The sequence below is a fragment of the Monodelphis domestica genome, chromosome 4, assembly GCF_027887165.1.
Source record: "Monodelphis domestica isolate mMonDom1 chromosome 4, mMonDom1.pri, whole genome shotgun sequence".
NCBI classification, from domain to species: Eukaryota; Metazoa; Chordata; class Mammalia; order Didelphimorphia; family Didelphidae; genus Monodelphis; species Monodelphis domestica.
The window spans coordinates 296,834,697-296,849,769 of record NC_077230.1 but is presented as its reverse complement, the minus strand read 5'-3'; the positions used below and the strand labels follow the sequence as shown (position 1 = coordinate 296,849,769).

Genomic DNA, 15,073 nt, shown 5'->3' with positions numbered 1-15,073 from the left:
TGGTATAGTTGCCAGCTGGTTGACATTTTGACCTTCCTGGGCAATGGTTTATTACAAAAGGAAGCCCAGTGATGCTTTTAAAGATGTTATGACTTTAAAAATATAGTTTGAGTTTTGATAATCATTCCAGGTGAAAGTTTGCATAAGGATTATTTTATTGTAATAGTCAGGAGACTTGAGTTCTAGGTTTTGCTTGATCTTGGGCCTCAGTTTCTTTATCTAGAAATTGATATTCTCTAACGTCTGTTTCAGTTTTTTAAGTGGATAATGCTAAAATTTTAATGAGGCTTAGCACCTCATGAGGACAATAAAATAACCTGATGGGTAAAGACTTTGGTGATTTCAACTAAAGAACTTTAACTGGAACATAACACTTTATATACAAGTCATAAAAGAAAGGTGTGGGGGTAGTCATGAATTAAGTTTTAGTCTAGAAGAACTAATATGGGCTAGAAAGAGTAATATAAAGATATATTCTAAAATCAAAAGTTTTCAATCATTCAAATGTGTCCTATAGAGACAGGGTCCAACACCCCTTCTACCCCACCCCCGCAAACATACATACTCTTTTCCTATCCCCAACCCCCACCAAACCAACACCAACCGATAACCAACTGCCACTAATGGGCAGGTAAGTCTAAGAGTCTTGGGAAGAGCAGAAGAAACACTAGACTTGGAGACTGAGGACTCACATTCAAATCGGGGCTGTGCCACCCATGTGACCTAGGGCAAGTCGACTTCAGTTTCCTCATCCATTGAGTGACCTCTAAGATCCTCATAGCTCTATATCTAGGAGCCTCTCAATTTAGATCCTATACTGAGAGTAGGGATAAATGAGATTGTGTAGAACATGTGACCCAGAGACTATGGAGAACTCATCTAGAGAACCTGAGGCAGAATCCAGCCTCTCATACTGGTATGAAAAGACCATGATATTTAGGACTTCAATGATTTTCATCTGTCCCTTCTCAAATACTGTCCATTGTTTAATACCCAACAAAGGCATGCTGCTTTGAAATTTTCCCAGATGACCTCATTCCAGTGATCTTACTCTTTGTCTGTAATGCTTATATGATAACCAAGTACTTGTTTCATTAGATGTCTTTTTTTTTATCCCCCAGTTAAGTTGTACATGCCTTAAGGGTGAAGACTATGTCATACTCTTATAATTACTAGATGTTTAAAAATATTTCTTTGATTTATATTCCAAAAGAGTTACAGCATGGAAGAGCAGGCAGAGAGGGAGTTTAGGGAAGACCTGGTTTCAAGTCCTGTCTTTGTCACCCCTTAGCTGTGCAACCCTGGATAAACCATTTAATCTCAGTACAATTGAGGACAACCCATTTCTGCACAAGAATCTCTCTACCACACTCCAAATGGGAGGGCATCTAGCCTTCCTTTGAATACTTTGAGGAGCCTTCTTCCTAATCCTTTCCACTTTTGGTTATTTAAGCAGTTAACTGCTTCTCTAAACTTATCTCTCTTGCTTCTAATTGTCTCTTCTGGGACCAAGCAGAGTAAATCTAACTTTGCTTTTGCGTAAGAGTACTTAAAGGCAGCTCTCAGAAAAAGGGAAGAGAATAAATGAAAATAGAGTACCTACTATGTGCCGGACACAAAGCTGGGTACTTTACAAACATCTCATTTGATCCTGTAAGTTTCTTTATAGCAAGATTGGTGTTATCTCCATCTTACAGTTGAGGAAACTGAGGCAAACTGTTACTTTCCCAGGATCACAAAGCTAGGTGACTGAATCTGCATTTGAACTAGTCTTACTGAATCCAGGTCTAGTGCTCTGTATCCACTGTACCACTTTCTCACCTATAATCATGTGTACTCTCCTAATCTTCCCTGAGTCTCATTTTTCTCAGCTAAACTATCCTTTAATTCCTTCCACTTTGCTTGTCCGGGATGCTCTTTTTTAATGAGTCTCATAATCCCTCATGCTCACTCTCTTAGGTATGCTCTTCAGTTTAATAGTTCCACCTAAGAGGGGCAATAAAAGGCCCAACTCTATGGGACCAATCATTTCCCTAGTCTTGTGACCCTAAGGTCCATTCTCTGCAACTGTAAATTGCAAAGGTACTTACCCTATGTTGGGAAAGAGAACCAAACTTGTACCTGGGGGTTCCCGATTACCAATGAAATCTAAGGCCTGCCTTGTTTGGATTGCTATCCACTAAAATCCCGAGATCTTTTTCTTTCCATACAAATTTACCCCATGGTGCCAGTCTAGTCTTTGTGTACCTGGTTTTAATTATTTTGATACCAGTTCTTCAGAACAAGGTCCACTCCATTTTTGTCTTTGTATCTGTAGAATTTACAGCGCCTTGATGCAAAGGAAGGACTTAATGTTTGTTGAATTGCATTGGATCACAGCAACAATGAGTTCGATTATAGGAAATGTTCTTTTACATAAATAACAGTTGAGGGAACTGACATTATTCTACCTCCACACTACACCATGAGTTTTACATAATTAGGAGAGAAAGACTGGCCCCAACTTCTACCCAAAGCGAACCAACAAACAGCCCCACAGCTGCTGCGAGTGCAACTGGAGGAGGAGCGCAGTGTCACGCCCAGAGAAGGCCATGTGATAACCAGCTGGGAGTGTGGGAGGGGGGTGTGGAGCCTAGGAGTGGTCCAGTGGGCGGAACGCAGGACTCAGGAATCCTGGCTCCCCGCCGGACGGCGATTGTAGCTGCACCCGCGATGCTTTCAGCCCGCGGGAGAGCCGATCCCCGCGTTCGAGCGGTGGCTCGGCCTGGCAGGTGACGGGTGGACCGGCTGCGGGGAAGGGATTGGGGGTAGTGAGAAGTCGCAGCAGCCGTCCCCCCTCCCATTCCGTCCGGTGTCTCCTTTCCCCTGCGGCTAGCCGTTCTCCGAGCCGCGCTCTGGCCCGTCTCCAGGTCAACGGCTCCCCGACGCAGCAGGCCCGTCGGGCCCGGCCGTTCGGCCCCAGGAACCGCTTCGCGGGGAAGCAGCCGTCGCCCCCGCCACTTCCTCCAGGGCCCCGCGAGAAGAGCCGCCGTTTCCGCCGCAGCCGGACCAGGAGCCCAGAACGAAGGGTGAGATGAGCCGGGGGCACGATGGCAACGGCTGCGGTGGGACCGAGCGGCTGCCGCTGCCCTGGGGGAGGAGGAGGAGGAAAGCAGGCCATCCTCGCCCTCGCTGGCTCCACCCACCCTTTCTCTGATTGGCAGAGGCCTTCACTAATGAGCGCCTCTAGTCTGGGATTGGCTGGAGCGTGCTGTCTATCATTCTGCCCTCTTGGGAGTCCGAGTTGCTGAGGGACGCTCCGCTGCAGGCTTGATTTGGGGAGGGGTTGGAGGGGCCTTGGGGCGGCCTTGGGGTCAACTGACCCACCCACCTCGGCTTTTAGGTGGCTGCCCCTACAGCTCCGAAGGAGACCTGTAGCCGACCTAGGAAAAGAGGATCAGGAGCTTATGGGGCGAAACTTGAACTATGGCCATAGTAACTGAGTCGGGATTAGTGGATAAGGAAGATTTAGAGACAAGTCCAACCCCAAGTGTAAATAGGAAGGCCTAGTTTTAACTTGTTAGGTGGAAGGAACGTCATACCGAATTTTCATAACTTAATTTTTTGGGGGGAATTCCTTTTTCTAGGCTTATCTGTCAAAACCCACGTGGAGAATCTGTAGTCCATTGGGGGCAGCAAAGGTAGAATACAAGGAAGTATCAAGGCTTCTAAGAGGCAACCTAATTTGAATGTTTAACCCCTTCCCTCTTATTTCTTAAGGGTATTTGGGGGTGGGGTGGGAATAATTTAAGCAGTTTATGCCTTTTAAAAAAAATTGAAAGGAAGTTAGGGTGTTTAAATCTTAGAAGTAAATTATTATGAATCATACATGAAAATATTTTTGGAGAATTCAAATTACCAGTTATAATGTTAGGCCATGTCCTTATCTGAAAAATTAAAAAATGGAAAGAGCTTTTGCAGCTATTTACTTCCATGTTAATTAACTGCCCATTTCACTTCTGGTTTCCCTTTTATGCTCTTCATGTTAATCAGCATGAGATTTTAAAGTATTAGAATATATAAATATTATTTGAATGTTCCCAGCCTATTCTTTCAGGCACTGTCTTTTTATATATGTGGGTCTTTCCTTTGTCTTCCCTTGTAACCTGTGGTGAGGAAAAAACATTGGACTAAAAATCAGAATATCTGGGGTCTGATGAGAATTTTGCCACAAATTGTGGGGAAGCTACTTGACCTTTGGCCTCAGTTTTCTCATCTCTAAAATGCATAGATGAAAAATAAGTTTCCAAACAGCCAACCAAACATTCTGTGATGATTGGGACTTCCAAGTCTAAGCTAGAAATCCAAGGTATTATATATGTAGTCTGTAAGCAATGTTATTTTTGCCTGTTAGATTCATGCCTAACATTACCAAGGAATGGAAGTTGTTTCATGTACAAAGTACTCAGCTCTTGCTCTTAAAATAGCTTCTTAAGATGCAAGGGTTAAGATTTGCTACACTGATCAGATGTCTAGGACTGAGTGCTCTTTGTGGATAGTGGAAGGAACTTGTTGCCAAAGGAATGGAGAAGTATAGTTAAGAAAGCAGTTTTGTTATGTTTTGTAGGACTCAATTATCATGTTGAGAACGTTGGACTAGTAGTAATATCTAACGGTATTTAGTTTAACTCTCTTAATATTTTTAGACCACATTGACATCTATTATTTGCTGACTTAAGGCCGTATTTAACTTTTTTAAATCTCCTGTAATTTTATAGGAGATGATATAAACTAAATTACCAGGTATTTGAATATTGTGCTCTATTCTTCTGAACTTTGTCATTCCCTAAAAGTGAGAGTTAGATTCGTACTTTCAGATTATATTGGAACTATTAAATGTAAATGTAGTTATCTTTATTCTTTCCTTGTTTCAATCCAAAACACTTTCACTTACATAGTTTTCATAGTGCATTCATCTGTTCCAAAATCCTTATCTTCTTGCCTTTTGAATGAAGTATAAATTTTATTTTCTGCCATTCAAGGTCTTTCATTAAGGGGAACCAACTAATCTTTTGAGTCTTGCTTCATGCTGTTTCACTTCATGTTCTAACGCCTTTGTCCACCTTGGCCCCTTCCTGGGAATGAATCTATATCTCTTTTCATTCTTTTCCTTCCAATTTTTGCCTGTTGAAATACTCCACTTCCTTCAATACCCAACTTTGATGATAGTTACTTAATATAGCCTTCTCTTATTTCTGTCTCTCAGACCCCAGGCTAGACATGATCTTTTCCAAAATTTCTCATAGTATTTTGTTTGTACATCTCCACACTTATCACAGTATATTTTGTATTATAGTCATTTGTATACATAACTTATCACTCTCATTTGATTACAAGCTCCTTGAAGACAAGGACACTGTTTCATTGTATCTCCATATCCTAGCAGTTTGTTTATAGGGCTTAATAAAAGTTTGTAGAATTGATGCAATAGGATTATGGGTAGTTTCATTTAATTAATCAGATGTTTTCTTAAAATTGAAATTTTAAAAAAATATGTAAAACAAAAAATTTCCCCCTTGGCTTGAATCAAAATTTAAGAAATTGGCTTCAAGAGAGAAACAAAGGTTCCTAAGCCAGAAATTTTTTCTTGCTGCCTAATCAAAATGTCCTCTCATTGACAGGTTTTAGCAAGTCTCACTAATAGTCAGATATAAGGAAAATGTCCATTGAGTAAGAAAAGATTGGGGTTTAGGATGAGAAGCCATCAGACACTCTAACTTAATATCCTAGAACCATGGTGGTGAACCTCTGGTATGCATATCATAGGGGGCCCTCAGAGCCTTGTCTGTGGGCAAGTGTGCCAAAATAAGAGTTTATCAGAGTCTGTTACAAGCCAGAGGGATGCAGGGCCAGGCTGCTCCCCTCCCCCTCTCCACACATGCCTGAGGACATTTCTCACCTCACCAGTCCCTCTAAAAGGTTCCTCATCACTGCCCTAGACTCCAGCTATTTGTATAGAATAAGTTTCCCATAAGATTTCTTCACATTGTTATTTTATAAGTAGTGAATCTTTTTTATTTTGGGCAAGTGAACTCTCCAGGCAAAGCAGGTAGGATATAGTTGACTAAATTAAATTATAGCAAAGTCTGATATTTTACATTTTAGGACTACTATACTTTTTAAAATCTACTTAAATAAACTTTTGTACTGTTATTTTCAGGTGTCCCTTTGAATAACATGGCAGTTACCTGGGTAATTCAAGCAAATTAAAATTCACTTTAACTTGAAATGTACTGAAAATTGAACTATAAGTAAAATGGTTTGACAGTTATCTAGATAACTGTCTTAATTTGTCACATTGTTATAACTTTGGTATGAGAAATGTTCAGTACAAGTAAATATAAACTGACACTGAGACTTAACTGTCTTTTAGCTATTCCTATTTTGGTATATTGATTAAACTTTTTAAACTCAGAGTATATTTTCATTTAAAGTACATTTTAGTAACTCACATTTAGATAGTACTTTGAGGTTTACAAAATACTTTGGATAATCCTGTGAGGTAGGTAATACAAGTGTTATTAACTCCACTTTCAGATGGGGACACTAAAGCTGAGATTGCTAGTAAATATTGGAGCACAAATTCAGGTTTGTTTCAACTCCCTTGCAATAGTTTTATATATATATATATATATATGTATGTGTATATATATATATATATAGTGAAGAAATGCAGGCCAAAAGATCTAGTTCTTGCTTCTTTAAATTAAAAAAAAAATTCTTAATTCAGCAAACATTCATTATCTTTTTTGGCAAAAACCCTGTCTTGGGTGAGATACAAAATTTTCATGAAATGAGTTCCTGCCTTTAGGGGGCTTATAGGTTCATGGGAGATAATGTATGATATTTTAATTAATATATGCAATATTTGCACATCACCTGACATATAATGCTTAATTTGTTCCATCTAGCTATTTAAGTATATTGGGGAGTTGCAAAACCAAGCACTATTTGAGTTCACAGGTGAAAACTATTACTGACTAGAAGGATGTGAAATCAGGGAAAATTTTGTGAAGGAGAATGGTATCTAACTGACTTGAAAGGACGGGTAGGTATTGAACAAGCATAGAGAATGAGAGAGAAGACTGCACATGTAGGGAGCAAAGGGATAGAATCGTGAAGGTCCAGGACAGGCAGGGTTTGAGAGCAGAAAATATTTCAGTTTGATTAGAGTGTTGAATGAATGAAGGGAAATAATATGATATGGTTTTTAAAGGTTTTATGGCTTAATATCATAAGACCCTGAATGCCAAGTAGGGGAGTGAGTTTAGACCTTGGGTCTCCATTGCCAACCAAGAACTAAAGATTTTGAGCTAAGGAGTGATTTGCCCAGATACATATGTGAAGAAGATTATTTTGTCAGTAATATGAAGGATATATTGAATAGGAACAGATTAAAAATGGAAAGCCTTTTGGGAAACGAATATAATAACCCAGGTTGATAGTGATAAAGGCCTATATTGGGGTCCTTGAATATATAGAAGAGGGGATGGATGTGGAAGGTACTGTAAAGGTGAAATTGACAGGACTGGTAATGAGAGAGAAGAATGAAATATATCAAAATGGTAATATAATGTGTGTATAGCTATATTTAGTGAATAGTGGTACCACCAGTGACAGAACTCAAAAGGAAGGAGCAGGTTTAAGGAAAAGGATAATACATTTGGACTATCATCAGCTTTTTAAAAGAATTTTAGCATTAAAGGATAAGAAAGTGAAATAGTAACTGATGGTTTGAAGGGTTAAAGGTTTTTATATATTTTTAAGAACTGGGAAGATCTTAGCATGTATTTTTGTTTTTGTTGTTTGCTTATTTTTTTAGCAGATGAGAAGAAACCAGTGGTAAAAGAAAGATTAAAGGCTCATATGAGGGGAGGGGGGGGAATGAATACAGGAATGAGAACCTGGAGAACTGGGAAGGAATAGAATCAAAGGGGTTGGTAGAAAGATTAATTTTGGGGAAGAGGAGCAAAGATACTTCGTGTTCCCTGGCCAGGAGGGAAAGAGGAAAGAGTGATGATGGCAAGGTATAAGAATGAAATAGAAGGGGGTTTGGGGGTGAAGAATCTCTAGTCAGTTGGCCTCGTCTTCCCAGGGAAGTAGATAGCTGTGCCATCTGTTTTAAGGGTGGAGGGTGGTAGTGTGGTTGGGGGCAAAAGGAGAGGAAAAACAAGGTTTTCTAGTCCAACTTAAATGAAAAATGAAGAACCCTGTAACCTCTGATTAACACATTTAATTTTTTTTGTGTATCGGTTGAACAGGAAGCCAGGATATCACAGCATGGATCAGTCTAGGTCTAGTTCAGGTGGAGGTAGTGAACAGGCCTCTTCTCAAGACCACCGTCACAGTGAAGATGAGCGAAGATGGCAGCAAGAGCGCCTCAGCAGGGAAGAGGCCTATTACCAGTTCATTAATGAACTCAATGATGAAGATTATAGGTTAATGAGAGACCACAATCTCCTAGGCACCCCTGGTAAGAGATGTATAGCAGGAGAGAAATATTTTGATATTTGAGGAGGCAGTTTAGAAACACAGCAAGTGAGGAGTTCTGTTCAAAGATTCAGAGTACTGGTTTCTGACTTAAAGTGACAAAGAAAAATGAATCTTGAATATTCCTGTATGTTAGCATAGGATAGAAAGCAGAAAATAATTCTGCTCCATTAGCAACTGAACTAACAATAGGTGATGATATGTAAGGACATCTGTCCCATAAGATGTTCCAGAGAGAGATGGAGACATATTTATATGTGTATGTATATATGCTTACATATATGCATAGACACAAAACACATATTATCTTAAGCAAAATGTTTATCACTATAATTACAGACATTCAAAATAGGAATTTCCATATCTTTAGGTATATAACTTTATTTAATCATTTGATTTACTCCCTCTCATAAGAAGCCAGTGTACTTTGTAGATTTGGTTTGGTGATTGGATTATATACTGTAAGATCAATTAAATGGATTTCAAAGAGATCTGGGGGATAAAATAATAATTGACATTTCCAGAAGCATTCCTTCCTTGATTTATACATCAAGCTAAGGAAATTCATAGAAGTAGACCAAAGTTTATGCTAGGGTAGCTTGCCAGGAGATCAAGGGATAAATTAAATTTTAAAAAAAGAAATAATTATTTGGATTTTCTGGTGAATATATAGTGTGTACTAGCTAGAGCCTAGTTGTTTAATCTTTGAGCCCAACATTTATACAACTTTCACTTTCCTTTAGCATCTTCAAAACAATAAACATTTAAATTCATTCTGTTATATAGTATGCTAAAGATTTGTTCTACATCTTATGTTCCCCTCATAAAACTGAGCAATTAAAGATTGACCTTAAAATTTACATTTTTTAATTGCTTTCAGGAGAAATAACATCAGAAGAGCTACAGCAGCGACTGGATGGAGCCAAGGAGCATCTAGCATCCCAGCCTGACTTGGAGAATAGACAAACTGAGGGAGGAACTTTGGGAGGTACTGTGAGCACTTATTCTTTACTTCCACAAGTAATAGGCTTTATCTGAGCATATACAACAATGAAATATATTATTTGTTGGCGTGTACAATCTTACCGATTCAATTTTTTATTTGCTACAAAATTAGATTCATGTTAATTTACTCCTAGAATATGCAATTTACATATTAAAGAGATATAACTAAACTTTTTATTGTTTATCAGAATGACTGTCTGGATGCCAGATGAAATTTCCAAACATGAACATACATATGAACACATCTCTACTATTATTGCTACTAACTGGGCTTTACTCCTAGACTAGCTTGCCTTAGTCATGAAATAATAAATTTTCATCCAAGATAATATCCAAGAATTATCATGAACTCTTAAAATTGAATGTAGGGGATGAATACATGTTAGCTATACATGGCAAATTTAGTGTTGTTTTTTTTTACTGTTCTCTTAGGTACCCATTTTACATGTTTGGAAAACACAATAGAGGCCATCTGATAAGATATGTTGTGCCTACAGTCATAGTATGTGTCGGATTTATTAAATAAGGAAGTGATTTTAAAATATCAATGTTTGTTTTTATTGATGAACTTTCCAAAGCTATTGGCAAAAAAAATTTAACCTATTTCTTCCTCATAATTAATATAGATGTTGCTTAATTATATTTCTACAAATAATAAAAAAAAGAAACAATTTGTAAAAGACCATGAGCCAGTGACTTGGTTAAATTTTAATGAATGAGAATTAATTAAAGAACCATACAATTTGAGCTGATAGATCTTGATGACCTAGATGACCTTGAAGGTCATCTAATCCAAATATCTTTATTTTATTTTCAAAACCATAACATTCTGCCTTAGATAATCTGTGCCAACTATCAGTTTTAAGACAGAAAAGTGGTAAGGGTTAGGCAATTGGGGTTAAATGATTTGCCCAGGGTCACACACTAGGAGGTGGCTGAAGCTATATTTGAACCCAAGACCACCTGTGTCTAAGCCTGGCTCTCTATCCATTCTGCCACCTACTTGCCCATAAAGACCTTCATTTTAAATACAAAGACCCTTATATTACTGTTCATAAGTTTCATTATTTCAAGTAAGTATACTAATACTAGATAGATAAAATGAAGATCTGTATTCCTACCCATTAAAAAAATTTCCTTTAGTATCTAATTATCAATTTCACCCTCCAAAATAATTTTCCTAAACAAGATAGGTCATAGTCACATGGTGAAACTATAGTCATCTTGCCTTTTTTTAATGGTTATTAATGAATGCAATTTGTGGATAAAAGAATGTTATTTTGTAGCTTGGTTTGTGAAAGCTATGGTTTTCCAAAAAGCCCACTTACAGGGTGAATTTTACTGTTAGAATTTACTAATCAGTACACAGGTTTCATGGCATTCATTTAATTAATGCAACAGGTAAACTCCTTTCCTGAGCTCCAAACTATTGGAAGTTCCTCAATAGTAAGTTAGAATTCTTAAAGGTCAAGATTTAGAGTGGATCTTTATTTGACTCCAGAGATTTAAAGTGTCTGATTCTTAGCTTTGGTCAAAGTAATTTTATGCATACAAAGTGAATGTACTATTGCCTTTCAATTCTCTCTTTAAGTAAGGATAAGATAATCTTAAAAGCCTTTCATTTAAATATATAATAATGGTACCTGTTTATAAAGTCTTATGTTATAAAACATTAATTCATAAAATTTTGATAGATGGGAGGGATCTCAGACATCTTCTTCCACTCTCCTCATTTGCACAATTGAGGTTATTGAGATAGAGATGAAATGATTTGCCTAAAATCACACAAACTGGTAAGGACAAATCAAAACTTGAACCCAAGTCTTCCTACAGCTAGTCCAAACCTTTCCCTGCCTCACGGTGCCTTTTGCTAGTATTTTGTACTTATGCTGACATTTGTTTTTAGAATAAGAATCTATCTGCTATGATCATAGCATGATTTTAAGTTTGGTGATTTTATGGTAATCCAAAAAATTTTTAATGTAATTAAAGTTATTTGATTAATTTGGCTAACTCTTGCTTTTCTTAGGCATCCTGTGAAAGTAGTATTTATAAAATCAATTTTAAAAATGTATTTAAATCCATTTTTTTTCCCATTTTCTCTAGATGCAGAAATCCCTAGGGACAGTTCAAATGGAGACTCTTTGTTAGAATGGCTGAACACTTTCCGTCGGACAGGGAATGCAACTCGAAGTGGACAGAGTGGGAACCAAACTTGGAGGGCTGTGAGTCGAACAAATCCGAATAGTGGAGAGTTTCGGTTCAGTCTGGAAATTAATATAAATCATGAAAACAATGGATTTGAAGCTCCTAGTGACGAATACGCAAGTGTTTCCCATTCTCATGCCAGCAGAAATCATCCTGGAAATGGACACCAAAGAGCAGTTAGTCCTGTGGCCAGGAGAACAAGGAGCCAGACCTCAGTGACTCTGAATGATGACAGTCTCAATGTCCCAAGGACTAGAATGGCAAGAAGTTCAAGGAGGCGGAATTCAGTAGAAATGTCTTTTTCTATGTTGGGAAGGGTGAGGAGCAGAAATAGGGGGTCAGTAAGTGTTTCTAGAACAAATTCGGTAAATGATAATCTGAGTGGTCATACAAGCCCCCAAGGCACTAGTGAATCCAACATTAGAGAAGGGTTAGCTGCATCTTCACAGCTCCAGGGAAACAGGGGTAGAACTCCCATTCCCACAAGGAGTGCAAGCCAAAGACAAGAGCCAGGAAACTTAGAGTCTGCTGTAAATAGTCGTAGCCGGTCACCAGTTCAAAGACAGAGTAATGCTGTGGATTCTGAAGAACATAGGGAAAATAGACCGTTACAGCAAACATTTAGAAGATCAGTTAGGAGGAGACATGTAGCTCGTGTCTATTTAGAGCCAGCTGGGGAACACAGAAGTTCTACCCACACCCCACTGTCTAATTCAGGACTACTGTCAAGAATTACAGTGGAAGGGGAAGAATCCATTAGGCCCACAGCTGCTGTGAGGCGGCATCCAACTATCACACTGGACCTTCAGGTTCGAAGGATTCGTCCTGGAGAAAATAGAGATCGGGATAGTATTGCAAATAGAACTCGCTCTAGAGTAGGATTGGCAGAAAACACAGTCACCTTCGAGAGCAATAGTGGGGGGTTTCGTCGAACCATTTCTCGCTCAGAACGTGCTGGCATTCGAACCTATGTCAGCACCATAAGGATTCCACTCCGTAGGATTTCAGAGAACGGACTTGGTGAGCCATCATCAGTGGCTTTACGGTCAATTTTAAGGCAGATCATGACTGGATTTGGGGAACTGAGTTCTCTGATGGAGACTGAATCTGAATCTGAATTTCAGAGGAGTGGGCAACATTTAAGAGAGATGCATTCAGAGGTGAGTAATTCACATGCAGTTGATGGCAGTCAACAAAATGAAGTATCTTTTCAAGAGAGGCAGGTCCAAGAAGGCAGCATTGAAATGAGTGATGAAAATGAGAGGACCCAATCTAATAACCGCAACAGTGAAAATAGAGAAAACAGGCAATCTCAAGATGCAAACAATTTAGTTGAAAGTGGGACACTACCTATTCTTCGTCTTGCCCATTTCTTTTTATTAAATGAGGATGATGATGATGAGCACTTTAGGGGCTTAACCAAAGAGCAGATTGACAATCTTTCTACACGGAACTTTGGAAATATTGAGAGTGAACTAAGTAAAACCTGTAGCGTTTGTATCAATGAATATGTAACAGGAAATAAGCTTAGGCAATTACCTTGCATGCATGAGTTTCATATTCATTGTATTGATCGCTGGCTATCTGAGAATTGTACTTGTCCTATTTGTCGGCAGCCTGTTTTAGGATCCAATATAGCAGACAATGGATAAAATAATGGAAATTGCTTTCATAATTACATTTTATCATAGTTTAGTATCTGTTTAAGCATTCATTTTTTTAGCCTATTTGTGATGAGCCAACTGGGATGAATAATAATTTAGATAATGATTTGGGCTATTTTCTTTAAAAAAAAATTTGTTTGAAGAGGTAGGAAATTTGCATAAATTTTAAAATGCAAATGATAAATTACTTTACAAAGTTTAGAACTATTAATATTGCTAGAACCAAATAATCTTTAATATGTTTTTATTTTGTTATGCTAAGCACTTTCATATATGTAGAACATAGGATAAAATCAATTTGCTTATTGTTAACAATGCAACAGACTTTATTTAGAATTCAAATTTTCACAGACTCAGTACTGTGTCAAGAAATTGGTGTCTAAATAGTCACTCATTAGCTTTTTGTTCTAAGAACAATTTCTTTTCATAAAAGAATCTTTTGCTGGATGTTTGATAAAAGTATTTAAGTTACTTGAAATGTTCAATTTAATATGCAATATACTATATACATAAATATATCTATTTTTAAGATTGAAATGTCCAGTCTGAAAACTACCAGTTTGGTTCTATTTAAACTTTTTGGAAATTTTTGCATGTGGTTTTACACAATGCTTAATGTTGATAAGTTCATCTTGGAAAGTGGGTGGATTAAGGTGACATTTAAAAATATATACAGTTCAGTACAATGTTTCTGACAATCTGAATCTCAGTAGGCAGCAAGCAATCTATTATAGTAAACAAGTATTTCTTTATAGTATGTTTGAACTTGAAACAGATATCGATTCAGAAATGGAACATGAAAATTTTAGGATATCTAGATTACTTTTAACTTTGGTTCAACTTGGTTTTTACTTCATTATTTTGAAAATGCAAAGACCTCTTGGATTATAAAATAATGTATACAATATGCACGGTTTCTCAAACTTATATAAAAAAGTTTTTTTGAAAGGATACCATTTCTGTACTGAATAAAATGTATAGGTAACAAAGTGAGTCCTCTTTGAGGCATAATAAAATAACTATAATAAAGAAAATGTAGACTTTATATGAACACCAAAAGTCATGTATTTAAAAAAAAACTTTCTATTTCTACAATAAACATTAATGCAAAGGCTGTGTGAATATTTTTGTAATCTTAGGTTCCTAGAGTTAGAAGAGGCCTGGTGGCCCCCTATGACCCATATTGGACAAGAATTTTTTCTGTTATATCTCTGGCAAACACTTTTCCAGGCTCTAAATAGCTCTTGTGATATCTATATGTTTGAGGCAACCTTTTTTCCTCTTTGACACCTTTCAGTTTTAGTAAGTCTTTTCTTTATAGACTCAGGTAATTTAAAACTAAAATGGGAACTTAAAGATCACCAATTCATGCCTTTCCCAAATCATGAATCGTATTTCCAAAATTTCTAGCAACTAAACACTCAGTTTGCAGTTGGTGATTTAGAACTGAAGCTCAGAGATGAAATAGGGGCTGGAAATTTAAATCCATGAGTAATCTCAGATGAAAGTCAAATGATCATACAGGTGGTAATTAAATTCATGGGAGTATAGAAGGTCTCTAAGAAAGAACATATAGGTGTATGATTGTGATGGAATACTATTGTGCTATAAGAAATGAGCAGGATGGTTTCAGAAAACTCGAGTAGACTTCTATGAACTGTTGCAAA

At 37.5% G+C, this 15,073-nt stretch overlaps 1 protein-coding gene across 4 annotated transcripts; it reads left to right on the top strand.

Moving 5' to 3' along the window:
• Positions 1 to 697: 697 nt before the first annotated feature.
• On the top strand, positions 698 to 14,517 carry RNF6 (ring finger protein 6). Of its 4 annotated transcripts, none has more exons than XM_007495242.3 (4): positions 698 to 916; positions 8,301 to 8,512; positions 9,410 to 9,517; positions 11,641 to 14,517. In XM_007495242.3, exons 1-4 carry the CDS (start codon positions 834 to 836, stop codon positions 13,392 to 13,394), a joined length of 2,157 nt encoding a protein of 718 aa, XP_007495304.2. In that variant the 5' UTR covers positions 698 to 833; the 3' UTR covers positions 13,395 to 14,517. The 4 variants fall into 4 exon arrangements, with proteins under 4 accessions (XP_007495304.2, XP_007495306.2, XP_007495307.2 ...); XM_007495244.3 differs by lacking the exon at positions 698 to 916 and adding an exon at positions 2,939 to 3,068; XM_007495245.3 differs by lacking the exon at positions 698 to 916 and adding an exon at positions 3,113 to 4,348.
• The last annotated feature ends 556 nt before the right edge of the window (positions 14,518 to 15,073 follow it).

What these genes read in the sequence shown, in the direction of transcription:
- RNF6 (XM_007495242.3), top strand. Translation starts at nt 834, where the DNA reads ATGAGATTGTGTAGAACATGTGACCCAGAGACTATGGAGAACTCATCT. An exon ending in GAATCCAGCCTCTCATACTG is followed by an intron (nt 917 to 8,300) that starts GTATGAAAAGAC and finishes TCGGTTGAACAG; the next exon opens with GAAGCCAGGATATCACAGCA. An exon ending in CAATCTCCTAGGCACCCCTG is followed by an intron (nt 8,513 to 9,409) that starts GTAAGAGATGTA and finishes AATTGCTTTCAG; the next exon opens with GAGAAATAACATCAGAAGAG.